Source organism: Bos grunniens, chromosome 7 (assembly GCF_055505025.1).
Source record: "Bos grunniens cultivar Pamir isolate PY7600 chromosome 7, Bosgru_T2T1.0, whole genome shotgun sequence".
NCBI classification, from domain to species: domain Eukaryota; kingdom Metazoa; phylum Chordata; class Mammalia; order Artiodactyla; family Bovidae; genus Bos; species Bos grunniens.
Genome location: NC_141171.1, coordinates 5,612,282 through 5,629,370, shown reverse-complemented (window position 1 = coordinate 5,629,370; position 17,089 = coordinate 5,612,282). Strand labels below are relative to the sequence as shown.

Sequence of the window (17,089 nt, the reverse complement as noted above, 5' to 3'; positions counted from 1 at the left end):
CTTTTGTAGCTCTGATAATTGATGGTCTGAGACTTTGGGAGTCTGTTTAGGATCTCTTCCTCCTGCCAGCCTCACCCCAGTTTGGGAGGTCGCTCTGGATAAAAACACTGCTCTGTCCCCAGCCCAGAGAAGGCTGAATGAATAAAGCAGTGAATGAATGGCCTCATTCCTGCTGCCCATTAGAACAGTTATCCTGACCTTGACATTAATTCTATTTTTCATCTAATTCCTTTTCCAATACTGATCAGACTTCAGACCTTTCCCTAATCCCAACACTGACACCCAGTATGACCCCAAGCACTGACCTCTTCCCCTAACACCAAGTCTAACCCTGAACACTAATGTTTGGCTGCTGCCCTAACCCTGATGTCCATTCCTATCTCTGGCTTGTATCCCCGTCCGTGAACCTGGCCCCTGAACTTGGCCATAGCCATGCTCTCAGCTTAATTTCAGCTCCAGGTTCTACTTCACCTCTCCTTCTTCCCCACTTAGAAATCCAGGGCTGCCCTGGGGAAGTTGGACTGGGGCTTGGTGGAGGCAGCAGGTTGAACCAGAGAGTAGGTAGGCATGGGTAGGGCCAGGGAGGAGTCAGATTGGGCAGGGGCTGAGCTGGGAATGGTGGGGCTGGAGCCAGGGCAGGCGTGGGTGGGGCTAAGGAAGGGGGAAGTGGGTGGCATGGGCTTGCGTGGGCAGGGCCAGGGAAAGGACCACAGTAGTAGATTGGGGCTTGGAAGGAGTGGGGAAACGGGCATGGCCAGCCTGGTCACAGGTGTGGGTGATGCGTGGGCGTGGCCAGCCTGGTCGAGGGTGTGGGTGGGGTGTGGGCGTGGCCAGCCGGGTCACAGGTATGGGTGGGGCGTGGGCGTGGCCAGGCTACTGCTGCCACTCACCTCCTGCAGCTGCAGCCGCACTTTGTTGAAGGCTCGCAGCCAGTTGGCCTTGGCTCTAGACATGGAGTCCTGACCCTCTTGGCCTTCCTCATCTTCTCGGGGCCTGAAACTGAGGCAAAGGGTTTCATGATGCTCCAGGGCCAGCACTCTCTTCGCCCTCCACTGTCTAAGTGATGCTGGGCCCTCCGTGGCCTCCCTGGCACTTCAGAGATACAATGACCCACCCACGACCCTCCGGCCACCCTCAGTTTCCCTCCCCACTTCCCACATGCCCATCACCTCTCTGACACCTTTGGGTCCCCCTATGTCCCCTTGCCACCTTCCTGGACCTTCTGCAACTTTGTAATCCTATCTGCCCAAGATTCTTCTGATACTTTTGTGACCCCTCCAACCCTGGAAAGCCCTCCAGCCCCTCACAACCCCCAAGACTCCTTCATGACCCTGCTTGACCCACTCTGACCCCACTGAGCCCTTTCTGATCACCGAGACCCTCCTATCCCATCCTAGACCCATGACGCTGTGAGAGCCCTCCTCCCTATTCCCCAGGTCTGCACTGACCCTACCATGACACCACTGACCCTGTGACCTTGTGATACCTTTCAACCCCTTCCCATTACCTCTCCTCAGCCTTGGGGGCCTCAGGCTCCTGCTCAGATGCAGGCACTTCCTCAGGCACGGCTGGCTCAGGGGCCACCTTGGGTATGTCAGGGGCCTCAGTGGGAATGGCTGGGGCCTGGTCCTCTTTCTCGGGGGCGGCAGGTGGAAGGCTGACACGCTTGAAGTCCTTGGGCTCGGCCACGGCCACCTCCTCTCGCATGGCATAGCCTCGGATGTCATCTGGCACCTCCTCCTCCTCCTCCAGCTCTTCCTCGTCTTCAGGTAGCTCCTCCTCCTCCTCCAGGAAGTCCTCCAGGTCCTCATCCAGCTCTTCATCCAGCTCCTCATCCAATTCGTCCTCGTCCTGGTCCCAGCGCGGCGAGTCCTTGTGGTAGCTGACCGAGCTGTGGCAGGAGTGGTAGGAGTCCCGGTCCCGCTCATCTTCTAGCTCAGAGCCCTGCAGGCTCTGCTCATCCGGGTCGAAGTCCTCGCTCAGCTGTGAACTGCCTTGGCTCAGCTCCCCTGAGGAGGCGTAGCGGCTGCTGCCTGTGGGGCTACAGGGTTGGGCCAGGGCTCAGGGGCTGGAGCACAGAGCTGCTGCCTGTCCCAGCCCTGGTCACACAGGTTCCCTCACCCAGTCATTCTTTGGGTTGGTCATTCCCTTTATTCCCAGCATTGGTGGAGCACCTCTGGGCACCAGGAAAACACAGCCGTGAACCAAAGAGACAAAACACCTGTTCTTAGGTCATTGACTATCTTGGGGGACAGGCAATAAAGTCAGATTGACAACAAAATCAGTGCCCTACTGCACACCTATCCAGGCACTGTGGAAGCTGTAAGGCATTCACCCACATGTTGAGGACCCCGAATGAGTGTCCCTGCCACAGCCCTCTTGGAGACCTAGCCCTCCTGCAACAAACATAGTTGCCCCTGTCTCCTGATGTCTCCCCTACCCCCGCCTCAGCCTGGTTCTCCCCCTGCTGAGCCCCCTCCATTCATCAGGACTCCCCCTCAGTTCAAAGACATATGTGCAATGCATCCACTTCCTTGCATCCTGGGCCCCACGTTAGTCCAGGCTCTGCCATCTCCATTAGATGCTGTCTTACTCAATGTCCACTTCTCTCCTGGACATTAACATTTTCCATGAAAGCCACTATGGGTTTATCGGAATCATAAACCCAATCACAGACCTCCTCTGTTCCAAACTCGACCATAAAAGTAAAGTTAGTCGCTCAGTCATGTCCAACTCTTTGTGATCCCGTGGACTGTACCCCACCAGGCTCCTGGGTCCAAGGGATTCTCCAGGCAAGAATACTGGAGTGGGTTGCCATTTCTTCCTCCTGGGGATCTTCCCGACCCAGGGATCGAACCCAGGCCTCCCACATCGCAGGCAGATTCTCTAAAACCCCATGCCATCTCTGCACCTGTGTGTGGCCCAGGCCCTCCAACTTCCCTACCCTCAGCCGCCTCCATCCTCCCTTCTCTCCCCCTGCTCCAGCCACACTGACCTCCCGACTGTCCCTCCAACACCCTAAACCGCTCCCACCTCTGGACCAGTGGTAAAGAACCTGCCTGCCAATGCAGGAGATGTAAGAGAAGCAGATTTGATCCCTGGATCACGAAGGTCCCTTATAGAAGGAAGTGGCAACCCACTCCAGTATTCTAGCCCGGGAAATACCATGGACAGAGGAGCCTGGCGGATTACAGTCCATGGGGTTGCAAAAAGAGCAGAATGCAACTAAACAGCAACTGGGCCCTAGCACTTGCTGTGCTCCCCCAGGAACCTCCTTCCTTGCCTGCTTTACCTGGAAAATTCCTTTGGTGCCCACTGAAATAGCACTTCTTTGGGTGAGTTGAGTCTCCTTCAACCTCTAGTCAGGTCAAACCTACCCCCATCCACACTATATGCTCCTTATATGCACCCTGGATCACACTCAATGTAACCAGGAAAAAACATCGTGAGGGCAGACACACAGGCCCCTTCTAATCACTCATTCAGATACTTAATAAACAGCATTCCTTGTCTTAAACACTTCCTCCACTCTCAGTGACTAGGATCCTGTTTCTCAACTAGCCCCTGGGATGCTTTAGGAATCAAACAGGGGTTTCTCCCCACCCCCACCCCCCGCCCCATCCTTATTTGCTCAGCTATGTGTGTGGTTGACTGCTTTTCATTGCCTGTCCTTATAGACAGCAAGGATGGAGGAATCCTCAGGTATTATTGGGCTGAAACAGACACCCAACTCCCTCTGCTGGTGAATACTCCCAAAGTCCACTCCGGCACATTCTGGGTTCCCAAGTGAGGAGTGTGCCTAGGACTGGGGTCCCCACACAGGTCTGGAAATTCCCTCCTGTGACACCAGGCACCATGTAAATCGCTCCAGGCCACAAGATGGTGGGACCGATGGTGCCCAAGACTCCTCCCACCCCAGCTCTGACATTCGGGAGCCAACACAACTCTGATCCCAGACGCTTCTTCTGGATCCCATTGAGTTAGCCACCAAGAACCTCCCTGTATGATCTGGCCAAGTCTACCTTTAGCTGAGCTGTTTTTTCTGCCTGGAATTCTTCTCCTCAGACTCCTCATTTATCCTTCGAGGGCTAGCTCCCGGGCACCTTCCTCCAGGAAGCCCACCTTGCCCTTTCCCACCACCAGGGTGTCCAGTTGTGTCCCTCCCTTAAGCCAAGCCCTGACCTGCAGGATGGGATGTCTATTCCTCTGGGGACATGCAGTGCCCACACTGGGCAGCAAGACCAGGGTGGCACAGGATGGTGTCTTGAGTCACTGTCAGGCTGTTCTGCCTATGCACCCAGTCTCTGCTGTGTGACCTGTTCATGGGGAGAGTGGAGAGGGCTCCCTCTTTTCCATTCCCACCCCCCATTCCATCCCAGGAATGCTTACAAGAAACAGACTCTCCCTGGGACATACAGGTACACCCAGGGCTGGAGAAGGACAAGACAAGCCCATGCACACAGAATGGGAGCCAGTCTGGGACCAGCTCTGTGCACACCCTGCTTTGAGACCCAGGCAACTCGCTCCTACACTTTGAGCCTCAGTTTCCCTATCTGTAAGAAGGGCACTCTTCTGCTTTTTTCCTCTAAGAGAAGACTCTTCCACCTACTAAAAGAGCTCATATTTTCATTATATTTGATATCTTACTCTCCTTTCAGCTGTTTCCCATATGTTGAAACTTTGTTCCAATAATTGCATGAGTCTGAGCCAGTTTGAATATGCAAGTGAATGATGCTTTACAAATGTTAGTGGTGGAAAAAATGGTAGGAGAGGCTGTTAGGGAGACAGGAATGCTTCTGAAGATATTTGGAATAACGAAGTCACTAATACAAACAGAAAGGGATCTAATTCTTTGTTTTCAGGATGGCTCACACACAAAGGAGTTAAATGAAGGATACTAGAGTAAATCCAGGGTAAGACTAATTCTACTCCCTCTTATATCACTAAGCGGTTTACCTTGAGTATGTCATTTCATTTCCTTGGACCTAAAAAATAAAGAGGTTGGACTAAATGCTCAATCTCATTTTCTCTTTTTTGAAGTCCAGTTGATTTACAAAGTTGTGTTAATTTCTACTGTACAGCAAAGTGATTCAGTTATACATATATATTCTTTTCATATTCTTTTTCATTATGGTTTATCAGAAGATATTGAATATAGTTCTCTGTGCTGTACAGTAGGACCTTGTTGTTTATTTATTCTATATATAATAACTTACATCTGCTAAGCCAAACTCCCACCCCATCCCTCCCCCAAACCCCTCCCCTTTGGCAACCATAAGTTTCTTCTCTATGCCTGAAATTTTCTGTTTCATAAAGTTCATTAGCGTCTTTTAGATTTCACATATAAGTGGTATCATATATTAAATATTTGTTTTCTCCTTCTGAGTTACTTTACTTCTTATGATAATTCCTAGTTGCATCCAAAAATACTCTGGAAAAAGTTCCTTCTAACACATGTCATCTATAAACTATCTGAACTTTCTATGGTATGTGCAAAACATAGAAAAGTTTGACATAAAACTTGTTTAAATACCTGCAAAAAAAAAACAACATTGTACTGGATGGTGCTAAAGAGTGAGTAGGGAGGACTTCCCTGGTGGTGCAGTGGATAAGAACCCACCTGGCAAGGCGGGAGACACAGGTTCGATCCCTGGTCTGGGACGATTCCACATGTAGTGCAGCAACCAGGCCCCTGCGCCACAACTAAGGAGCCCGAGCTCTAGAGCCCACGTGCCGCGACTACCGAGCCCGCGCTCTAGAGCCCACGTGCCACGACTACCGAAGCCCTCGCACCTACAGCCTGTGCTCCGTGACAAGAGAGACCAACGCGATGAGAAGCCAGAGCGCAGCTACAAGAGACTAGCCCCTACCCACTGCAAACTAGAGAAAGCCTATGCAAAGCAAGGGAGACCCAGCAAATCCAGAAATAAGAAAATAAACGTTAAGAAAAAAAGACTGAGTAGGGAGCTTATCAAGGTTTTCTCCAACTTATGTTCTACCCAAACGCTCTAGAGTGTTGTCCAATGGAAACGTTTTCTGTCCATACTATCCAACAGAGTAGCCATACGTGCATGGCTGTTGAGCATTTGAAAAGCTTCCAGTATGCTGGAGGGACTGAACTTTTATTTTACTTATTATTTAAAATTTGAGCTTCCCTGGTGGCTCAGATGGTGAAGAATTAACCCTCAATGTGGGAGACCTGGGTTCAGTCCCTGGCTTGGGAAGATTCCCTGGAGGAGGGCATGGCAACCCACTCCAGTATTCTTGCCTGGAGAATCCCCATGGAGAGAAGTACCTGGTGGGCTACAGTCCATGGGGTCGCAGAGAGTTGGACACAACTGAGCGATAAAGCACAGTGCTCAGCATTTAAAATTTAACTTTAAAAAGCCACTTGGGGCTGCCATATTGGATGGCACAACCCTGAAAGCTCATTTACTTCGATGGCACAAAGAGAAACCATTTAAGATTTCTTTTCTTACTGCTTTATTCAAAATAAAGTGATTCTGAGGGTTTCTCCAAATCTCAACCAGGATGTAAACACTTGTTTGCATCATTAACGTTTTTGTCAAGAGTTGAGAAGTCTTGCCATTCAGGAGGCTGGATGGCTATGTTTAATACCAGGTTTGCCCCTGAATTTTTGAATTCAGGGTTTGTCCCTGAATTTTTTAATTGAAGGATAATTGTTTTACAGAATTTTGTTTTCTGTCAAACATCAACATGAATCAGCCAGAATGTGGTCAACCCAGGGGTGGTTCTAAGACGCTGCTGGGAGCAGAGAGAATGGACCATCTCCTTGGTGGGTGTCCTTGCTGCTGATGTACAAAGAACAGCACTTCTGTCCAGCTGTAGGACCTTGGGAGGCTAACTTTGTGGCATATGGGTTCCCAGGTGTCTTTTTAGGGCTGATAGGCAGTGTGGCATTGTGTCTGTGGTCATGGACTCAGAAGTCTGCTTGACAGGGTTTAAATTCTGGCTCAGTCACTTAATAGCTGTGTGATCCTAAGAAAGTCACTTAATCTCTCTGCTTCATTTTCCACAGCTGCCCTGAGGCATGTGGGATCTTAGTTCCCTAATCAGGGATCGAACTTGCATCCCCTGCACTGCAAGGCGAATTCTTAACCACTGGACCACCAGGGAAGTCTCATAAAAAAACAAAACAAAACAAATCTAGCACTTAATAAGTGTTCAATTAACCAGCATTATTTTTCTTGCTTATAGACATGGCAGAACCAAGACAGGATGAGGCAGGTGCAGCCGAGTCCTTCGAGTGCAGGTTCAGCTCCTGCTTTTACTTAAACTGTGTATTTTCCTCAGCATGGATTTTTTAGAAAATTCACTGAAGTGTAACTTACATACAACAAAATTCACTCTTACGAAGATGTATTTTGGTGAATTTTTTGTCATGGGCTATTTTGGGACTCATTTTGATTTTTAAAATATTGCATTGACATATTGATCTTGATGACTGAGTTTTTTGGCACCCTCTAAATTTTGTACTTGAGGCAACCTCAAGTGTACCACACTTGCCCCAGCCTAGTCCTGGACCTATCTTACAGGGTTTAACCTCCAACTCTGCTATATCAACTGCTAAGTCGCTTCAGTCGTGTCTGACTCTGTGCGACCCCATAGACGGCAGCCCACCAGGCTCCTCCGTCCCTGGGATTCTCCAGGCAAGAACACTGGAGTGGGTTGCCATTTCCTTCTCCAATGCATGAAAGTGAAAAGTGAAAGTAAAGTCACTCAGTTGTATCCGACTCTTCGTGACCCCATGGACTGCAGCCTACCAGGCTCCTCCGTCCATGGGATTTTCCAGGCAAGAGTACTGGAGTGGGATGCCATCGCCTTCTCCGCTGCTATATCAGAGTCTCACACAAATTGGAGGCCCTGGTGTATGTGTGAACTGAGCCTAATATCTTATTTATTTACTTATTTATATGTTCTATTTTTAATTTTCTTGGCCACATGCCATGAGACATTTGGGATCTTAGTTCCCTGACCAGGGATAGAACCCACAACCCCTGCATTGGAAGTGCAGAGTCCTAATTGCTGGAGCACCAGGGAAGTCTCTGATCTAATATCTTACAGAGATCTGAGGGGTCATATTAATAGAATTGGGCTTCCCAGGTGGTGATAGTGGTAAAGAACCCGCCTGCCAATGCAGGACTTATAAGAGACGTGTGTTTGAACCCTGGGTCAGGAAGATCCCCTGGAGGAGGGCATGGCAACCCACTCCAGTCTTCTTGTCTGGAGAATCCCATGGACAGAGGAGCCTGGCAGGCTACAGTCCATGAGGTCTCAAAGAGTCAGACACAAACTGAAGCAACTTAGCACGCACATGCATTAATAGAAGTATAGGTTCAACAAGAGAGTAGAGAACACTCAAAATTTTCATCCTGCCCATCTTTTAGTGAAGGAAATGTATTATTTGGGGAGCAAACATTTTAGAAGACCGATGACCAGTAATTCACCAAGCCACTGCTTCCACCCAGTAGGTTCACCACAAATACTTGTCCTTATGATGATTTACCAACTGTGTGACTTCAGGCAAGTGACTTAACCCCTCTGGGCCTTGATTTCCCATCTGTGAAATGGAGTCAATAATATTCCCACCCAGAGAATGAAATAAGATGATGAAGGAAAAATGTTGGACCAGAGCTGGGCACCCAGTTAGCTCCGAATACTATTATTTGTGTTATTTACCTAACAGTCACTACACAGCACTTTCAGAAGCCACCCAAAGTACTTTACAAATATCCAACCTGTTTAATATCATGTTTGCTGCTGTTAAGAAACCAGGACTGGGGAGATCAAGTCAGCGAAGAGGGGAGCTGCAGGCACACGTTTCAGTCTCCTGGGCTCAAGGGCCAACACGCCATGCCCATGTAAGCCAGGGGACCAATCTATGAGGTAGGTCTGGGGACAGCCTACTTTGAAAAGAGTAGTGATGGTGGCTGGGCTAAGAAGGGGTAACTCCTAAGTCACCACGCCCGGGTCGCAGTGGTAAAGAGCCTGCCTGCCAATGCAGGATTTGTAAGAGACGCGTGTTTGATCCCTAGGTCAGGAAGATCCCCTGGAGGAGGGCATGGCAACCCACTCCAGTCTTCTTGCCTGGAGAATGCATGGACAGAGGAGCTTGGCAGGCTATGGTCCATAAGGTCTCAAAGAGTCGCACACATGCCCATGCCTGACTAGCAGTGCCCATGCCTGCTGGTCAGGAACACAGAGTCAGGGGCCACCAGGAAGGCTGAGCAGGACCACGAGCCACCCACTTGCTGGGTGTCTTTCTAGCACAACTGTGTTTCAAACCACCCTCATCCCCTCCCCATCCCTGGTAATGCCCATCTCTTCATCCACCTGCTCGCCTAAGCAGTTAGAGAGTACACAGGGACCAGAGGCTTTGAATTGGAGTGCCAAGGAGCCCCATTTTGCAGGGGAAACTCTTAGGGGCTTTGTGACTTCCTTCTCCTCCTTCAACCAAAGCAAACCCCTTTTTATCAGGCTTGCGGGGTTTTCTTGGTAAGATTTTGGGTAAAGAAAATTTCTCGTACCTACAAGAAAGCATGGATGCTGCTTCCTTAGACCCACTTGCCTCCAGCTCCCTCCAGCCTCCTCTTCCTCTCTCCACTCCAGGAGATAGAGTTGGACATACACAGACACACAGACACACACACAGACACACACACACATACACACACACACACACCCTCCATCCCACAGTGACTACCTGAGGGCCCGCGGTTCGGAGAACTCCTCATAGCTGTGCATGGAGTCGCTGTAGGATTCCCGGGAACCCAGGGGTGGTGGGCGGACAGAATACTGGTGGACTGAGGCATTGGGCTGGGACGTAGTGTAATAGGGTGGCGGGATGCTGTTGCTTGTTTCACTGCGGTAGTCACTGTCACGGTCATCCACTGCGCTGTCAGGGTCATCATCTGGAAGAGAGAGGAGGTGAGGGGAGAGAGTGAGGAAGGGAGGCAGAGAGAGAGAGAGAGTGAGCACGCAGTGGAGGCCAACACAGCCTTGCAGACTTAGGAGGGTCTTCATTGACTGCTAACCCAAGAAGAGGAATCTACCAAAATGAATAAAGGATCTTGGGTCATATTACTAGAGGTATAGGTTTTAGAATAAAGGAGGTGAAAACCCTGCTTTTCTGTATGTGGGTCAAATGGGACCTAGAGTCTGGGGACGAGGGTAGGTCCTACAATGTGAAGAGGACAGGAACAAATTGGAAGGTGTCTTTCAGCTCAGATGTGAGAATGGACCAGTCCAGGCTCTCTGAAAACAATATGGGTTTTTCCATCAGGTAATGAGTTTCCCATAATGAGAGTCACCCAGACACTTAGGGGGAAGTTGGAGGGAGATCAGGAAGACAAGGTAGAGTATAAATGCCCTTTAACCTTCAGAGATTTCTTGATATCCTTCAGACCCAGACCTGAACTCACATGTATAGGGAGGAGCTCTGACAAGGTATTGTCTCCCTCAGAAAGATTAGATTATTGGGTTGGCAGCACCATCACAAGCCCAGAATCTATCACTCAGATGGAACAAGGTAGGGCTGCCAAACTCCAAGTGTTTAGTAAGAATTAAAGAGTACTTCAGTTCAGTTTGCTTTCCTTAGTAAACACAAAACAGATTTTCTTTCTCAGTAAAAAAGAAACCGTCTCAAAGGATGTTAAATTGTGGTGCGAACAGGAGAGACTCAATTTATTTGGAAAGCAATAGTTGAGCTGAAAAGAAGTGAGCTGCCTGCCCCAAATTAACTTCCTGATTGGGTCCCCCATGGTACACTAGGCTGTGGTACCAACTTACTGGTGATTTTAAACACCAAGAGGGTGGGTTATACTTTTTATTTAAAGATTTTTTTTTAACGTGGACCATTTTTCAAGTCTTTATTGAATTTGATACAATATTGCTTTTTTTTTTTCGATCTGTAATCTTAGCTCCCCAACTGAACCTGTACTCCCTGCATTGGAAGTGCAGAGTCTTAACCACTGGGCCACCAGGGAAGTCCCTGGCTTATACTTATTTTTATGTCTTTAAACATTTTTTCTCATCTCCTAGATTTTTTTTTTGCTTTATTATTTTAACTTTCTAATTCCTTTTCCCTCTAATAGAGTCTATTTCTTTATATTAAAAAAAGGTCAAATTTTTTTAATATGGTAAACAATTAAAATATTAGTTTCATCCTTTGCTTAGAACTAGCTATCTGATTCAGTCCCTATTTTGCCTCCAGAAAAACCTTAAAGTCCTTTTTAGCAGCAGTGCTGGCTTTAGCAGCATAGCTCTGGCTTTGCTTAGCATAGCTCTGGCTTCCCGATCTCTCATTTGATGTGGGCCGCTGTGACCGGCGAGCTTTTCATCCTGTCCCTGCCGTGCGACCACCGCCACCTGCTGCGGTCAGAAGCAGACACAGCTGTGAATTTCCACAGCTTAGATGTATGAGCGTCAGGGTGAAACTGATGGGCCTTCAGGCCTGCAGTGGGGCATCTGAGACTGGGGACAATGTGGCAGGTCTACCAAACTGCCCCTCTCACCAACTTGTTTTCTACACAGTTATTTGGGTTTGGAGTCTACCAAACTGCCCTTGACCAGGCTTAAATATTTCCAGTCAAATCACATGAGACTCTCTGCATGTTCACCACACTGATTTTTTTTCGGACAGATTATCAGTTTTTAAGGGGAAGATTGCTCTCTGTTGGATTCTTTCTGCTTTTGCCCAGACTCTGCTCTTTACCAAATTGTTTCTGACCAAATTGCCTGCTTCTGGATAAGACATTTTCAGCCACTTTTGTTTTGACAAAATGATCTGCTTTGGGCCCCATCGTCTTTGCTCTTCTTGACCCAATTATTGTTACAGGCTTTTGCTAAATTGGTTTTAATCCAGAATGTCTTTTCTTTCTTTTTTTTAACTGTATTGCTTGTTTGTGTGAAACTGCTTGTGACCAAGCCTTCTTGTCTGCCAAATGTCTATTTTGGCTAAACTGGCTTCTGATCAACTTGCTTTGACAAATTCTTTTGGGTCAAAATACAGCTGACCCTTGAACAATACAACGGCTAGGGACGCCAACCCTCTGGGCAGTCGAAAATTCACGTGTGATTTTATAATTGGCCCTCCATAGTCACACTTCTGCATCTGTGGATTCAACCTACTGGGATTGTGTAGCACTGAAGTAGTATTTACTGAAAAAAATCCACATATAAGTAGACCTGTGCAGCCCAAAGCCATGTTGTCCAAGGGTCAGCTGTATCTGTAAACAGTTTTCCTGATTCCAGGGTCAGGAAGATCCCTTGGAGAAGGGAATGGCAGCCTACTCCAGTATTCTTACCTGGAGAATTCCATGGACAGAGGAGCCTGGCAGGTTATGGTCCATGGGGTCACAAAGAGTCAGACACAACTGAGTAACTTACACTTTCCTGATCCTGAAGGGAGGGTGGGGTGGAACTTGCCCATCGGGATGTGGGGATGGGGTGGAGGAGCCTCCAGTTGATGGAGTAGAAATCAGGAGGTAGATACATGGTCAGACTAGAGGGCTAGATTTCTGGGGAAAAGGCATGGGGAAAAGGGAGCTATTCCTTAGAGAGAACACAGTCCTCTAATCTGGGGAGAGGTGGCTTGTTTCCTTTCCCTGGGGGCAACTTGGAGGAAGCTGTGTGTGTTGGGGGTGGGGGGGCTTTGGGAGCTGAGTTCTTCAGAGTGCTATCTGCCTGGGGGGTTCTCTGCCCAGCTGCTCTGTCTGAGACCCTCTCCCCTCTCCACCCACCAGCTTCTGAGTGACACTGGGGCTGGAGGAGGGCTCCGGGTGGAGGAGGAAGATGGGGAGACAAAAAGAGGAAGGAATCACAGGAGAGGAAATGAGGTTATACATGGGGAGCAAGGTGGTAGGGAGATCACAGTGCCCAGCTGGAGACAGGCAGGTCTCCTGTCTAAATGCCCACTCCTCCCAGCTGAATCCCCCCACCCGAATGATGGGACCCACTCCCCATGAGACAGATCATGACCCTCAAGCAGATGTTAGTGATGGGGGGGCAGAGGGCACAAGAGTGGTCTTGCCGGTCCTCTGGCCTCAATGCATCAGCCACAGGCTCCCCGCTTCCCTGATCGAAGGGGCAGGGGCCTCATGGTCTCCAAGGGGCCTACCTCCCCGTGGCCTCCCAGAACATCAAGCTGAGTACTTACTCTGCTGCTCACCCCAGCCAAAATAATTCCAGTTGCCTACAAAGAGAAGGGCAGAGATAATAAAAGGGAGCAGACAGAGGGGGAGGCATGGGGAGGGGGGCTCCCCCATCCTCCTCATTCTCCCCATCTCCTCCTCCCACCCAGGACCCCATGCCCTTTTGCCCTGAGGATCTTTCCCGAGTATCACTGTAACCACTGACTTTTGTTATAGCTTCACTCACCATCTTGGGAAGAAGGGAGCATATCCTCATTGTCTGACAAGACCACAAGCTCAGCCAGGAAGTGATAAAGAAGCCATTTGGACCCAGGGTTTTCCATCTCTGAAGTCTGGGGTCAGCACGCCTCATTCCTCTCCCCCCACCTCCCCATCCTCCAGATAATGAAGGAAACACTGCACTGGAGATCTTCAGCTTTGAAACATCCCTGTTGTGTGAGTTTTTATTTTAATGATTCTTATTTTATAAGTGAAGAAACAACGCTCAGAAAGGCAGAGTAAACAGCCTAAAGTCACAGAGCCCGAGCATCAGAACCAGGGAGAGAACTACACCTTCACTCCCTCAGCTCATCTTCTGGCATCTCAGAAACACAGCTTGGACCAGAATTCTGACTCCTCTGACACTCGGCTGCCTCCTTTGTGAAATAAGTGTGATAAAACAGTCCCAGGAGACCTTGGCAGTAAATGCTGGGTGGTAGGTCTCCATTCTTAAACCGAACCCACCTCTGGCTTCAGGTCACCGGCCCAGGTACTCTTTGTCATCTGCTCCTGCCCCCACCTTGCCTGGCCCTGCTCCCACCACAATCCTTCAATGACCCCATTCACCAGAGAGGGGGCTTATAATTTCTTCAGAGCAGTGGTGATCCCTTCCCAGGTGTGGAAATCAAGGGACCTTCTCCATCTCACACCCCAAGCGAGTGTAGGAATGGGGTCCTTCAATTGCAGTTGCTCAGCTCCTCCCTCCACCAATCTCCATCATCACATATCCTGGGCATAATGGGGGGGGAGGGCAGGGGGAAGACGGATACAGGAGAGACCATGAGAGGGGAGGAGAGGAGGATGGGGAAGCAGATGGAAGAGGAGAAAGAGGTTGAAGGGTGGGGTGGAGGCAAAGTGTCATGGCTTTGGGTTTTGCCCAGAGACTATAATTTTCACTTCCCCATCTCAGAGGACTTGGAGGGCGCTTTAAGGAGAAAGACATCTCCTAGATCTTTGAAGACCTGGTCTGGGGGCATCCGAGTGTCTACAGGGCCAACCAAGGAGGATAAACGCTCTTGAAAAGTCCAGCCTTTGGTGAAGGAGCAGTGTGTAGAGGAATACAGTGACCATCATCATCATTAAGAGATACAGCAGAGTGGAAAGAGAAGACAACTCGGAGTCCCTGGAACCTGGGTTCAAACCCGGGCTCTGCCTCCTGCCACGTGTGTGACCTTGGCAAGTCACCCCTCCTCTTGGACCTCCACTTCTTTATCTAAGAAAATAGGAGCCTGTTATACATGTGTCGGCAGGATTGTCTGTCTGCATCGTCTGACTGTGGGCTGCTTGGGGGTCTGTGCTGGCCTCAAGAAAGTTTGTTGAATGAGTTATGGGTCCTCATCCAGGACCTAAGGAACGGAACTGAAGACTCTGCAAAATGCTTTTCAACCCTCTAGATGTCCTGCATTCTTCCAAAAAAGATCAGAATGCGGGGGGCTATCAGATGCCCCTGTTTCAAAGACAGGAACTCTAAGGATCACACAAAGACCCTGGCATGCCAGTGGCCACATGGCAAGGCAAGATTCAAACCCAAGGGCCAGATCTTTTCCTCTTTCCACTACACTGTGACTGGATTCTGCTCACTCTTAGGACCCGTATCATTGGAGGGGAGTGACCCATTCATTACAGAGCACAGTCATGGGGTAGAGGAAGGATGAGAGTTTCATCTGGTGCCCAGGAAGGAGCTGAGAAGTACTTACAACACTGATTGCTGGGAACAGGAAGAGGCTTGTCTTGCTCATCCTGGAATGAATACTGTGGGGGAGGGAAGGAGAGAGGGTTCATCTCAGTGGGCTGCCAGAAGCCGTGGCCCTCTGTTCTCTTCCCTCTTGACTTTCCCTGCCTCTTAAGTTCCCTCTCTCTGGAGGAGGATACAGCTGTCCACAGAGGAAGAGGGAGAGAGATACACAAAGACAGTGAGAAACAGATATAGAAAAAACAGAAAAAGAAACACAGACGAGGGGAAAACCCAGAGGGGAACGAGAGAGAGAAGAGAGAACCCTGAAGCGGGGAGCTAAAGAAAGGAGAAGGTGAGAGCTGAGTTTGGACAAAAATTACTAACAAGTGAGTGATACTCCCTCTGCCCCCTGCCTCCCACTAAAGAATGTTCTAAACTTGCCTGCTCTTTCTTCCCTGCCCTTACCTTCTGAAGACTGTCTTCCGGGCCACACTGGGTTTTTGAGCTGTGAGAATACAGAGCCCAGAAGAAAGGGGATGGCAGGGAAGAACAGGTACGGGGGCAAGGGCTGGTGGGAAAGGCAAATTTTTAAGAAAACCTGAAAGTGTGACTTGAGGAGTTGAGGGGTGAGGGGCAGAAAGGGGGTTTTAAGAACTGTAACGGGGCCTCTGCATCTCCTTAAGAGTATTTAGTAAATATAGAACCTCAGTCCATTGATATCATCACGTCCTTGGTGGGCTGTCTGTTCCTTGACGCCATCATTGGCTTGAGACTGGACCACGTGAATCACAGAATTTAGGCAGGTTACAGAGTTAGAGACACAGACACAGGGGAAGACAAGTGGAGAGAGAAATAGAGGGTGGAGGACATGGGGAGACAAGGAGAGAGAGAGGAAGGAAAGAGAGGAAGATGATGCCAACGCTCACCTCATCCTGGTCCCGCATGGCGTTCAGCTGCTCCAGCTTCTTGGCCCAGTAACGGGCCTCCTCTTCCGGGATGTCTGGAGGCAGAGGCCTGGCCGTGAGCCTGGGAGCCCCTCCCTGCCCCTCAGCCTCCATCCAGTGTGTCCTGCCCGCCTATGGGGCTGGTCTCCAGTGAGTGGGGAGAGAGGACAGGAAAACAGAAACACCCCCTCCACCACGCCACCCAGAGCTGCCTTGGGAATGAATGGAAGACAGGAGAGGAGGCGCACCCTAGCATTAGGGGATGGGGATGCCATGGGTTCTTGGAAGGATGACATGGGAGAACTGAGCTGCTTCCAGGAAAGGTAGAGAGGCTTCTCTGTGTCTCTGCCTTTGCTTATCTCTACATCTCTCTCTGATTCTCTCTCTTTGTCTTTCTGCCTCTGTCTGTATCTTCTCCATATCCAGCTCACTGCTGCAGCCTAAGACCTCACCAAGGGCCAGCCAGGACAGCTCATATCTGAGCCCCATAGGTTGAAAAGCACTGGCAGCCCATTCGTGACCTGCAGGAGCTGGAGTGTGCTCTGTACCCAGCAGGCACACATCTCTGCTGACTATGATCTGGGAGACTCTCTTCTGGGGAGGGGGAGCCTCATCCTCAGAATGAAGGGTCATCTGATGAGATCAGGAACGTTCAGGATGGTATGGCTATAGACATGAAGGGTTATCTGGATCCACCCAGGCCTGGTCATTCTCCTGGGGCTGAGCAAGTGTTCTTCCCAACGCCTCCCCAACCACACTCACCTAAGGGCAGCTCAAAGCGGGTGTCGAGGAGGATGCGGTGGAAGGTGGGGTCCTTAGTACCGCAGATCTCGCTGTCCGCCATGATGACCTGAGAGTCCAGGGTCAGCCACTCTCCAGGACCCTCCTGCGGGGCGGTGGGGTGACAGGGGGTGGGGTCCCGTGTGAGGCCAGGTGAGTCACACACCTGCTGTGCATGGGCCAGCAGGCCTCTGCCCTCACGTGCCATGCCTCTCTCCCTTCATCTCACCCTTAGGCCAAGAACAGAGCCACATCCTCAC

General features: G+C 49.8%; 1 protein-coding gene across 6 annotated transcripts in view; it reads right to left on the bottom strand.

Moving 5' to 3' along the window:
* UNC13A (unc-13 homolog A) overlaps positions 1-17,089 on the bottom strand; it is a 68,122-nt gene that overhangs the window by 37,153 nt on the left and 13,880 nt on the right. For 5 of the 6 annotated variants that reach the window (XM_086408485.1, XM_086408486.1, XM_086408487.1 and 2 more), the window contains 7 exons: positions 16,812-16,935; positions 16,032-16,105; positions 15,128-15,182; positions 13,178-13,213; positions 9,725-9,932; positions 1,508-2,041; positions 891-999 (listed from right to left, as the gene is read on the bottom strand). In XM_086408485.1, the coding sequence (XP_086264611.1) occupies positions 891-999; positions 1,508-2,041; positions 9,725-9,932; positions 13,178-13,213; positions 15,128-15,182; positions 16,032-16,105; positions 16,812-16,935 (1,140 nt within the window). The remainder of the gene's footprint in view (positions 1-890; positions 1,000-1,507; positions 2,042-9,724; positions 9,933-13,177; positions 13,214-15,127; positions 15,183-16,031; positions 16,106-16,811; positions 16,936-17,089) is intronic. The other variant, XM_086408488.1, reaches the window with a different exon arrangement.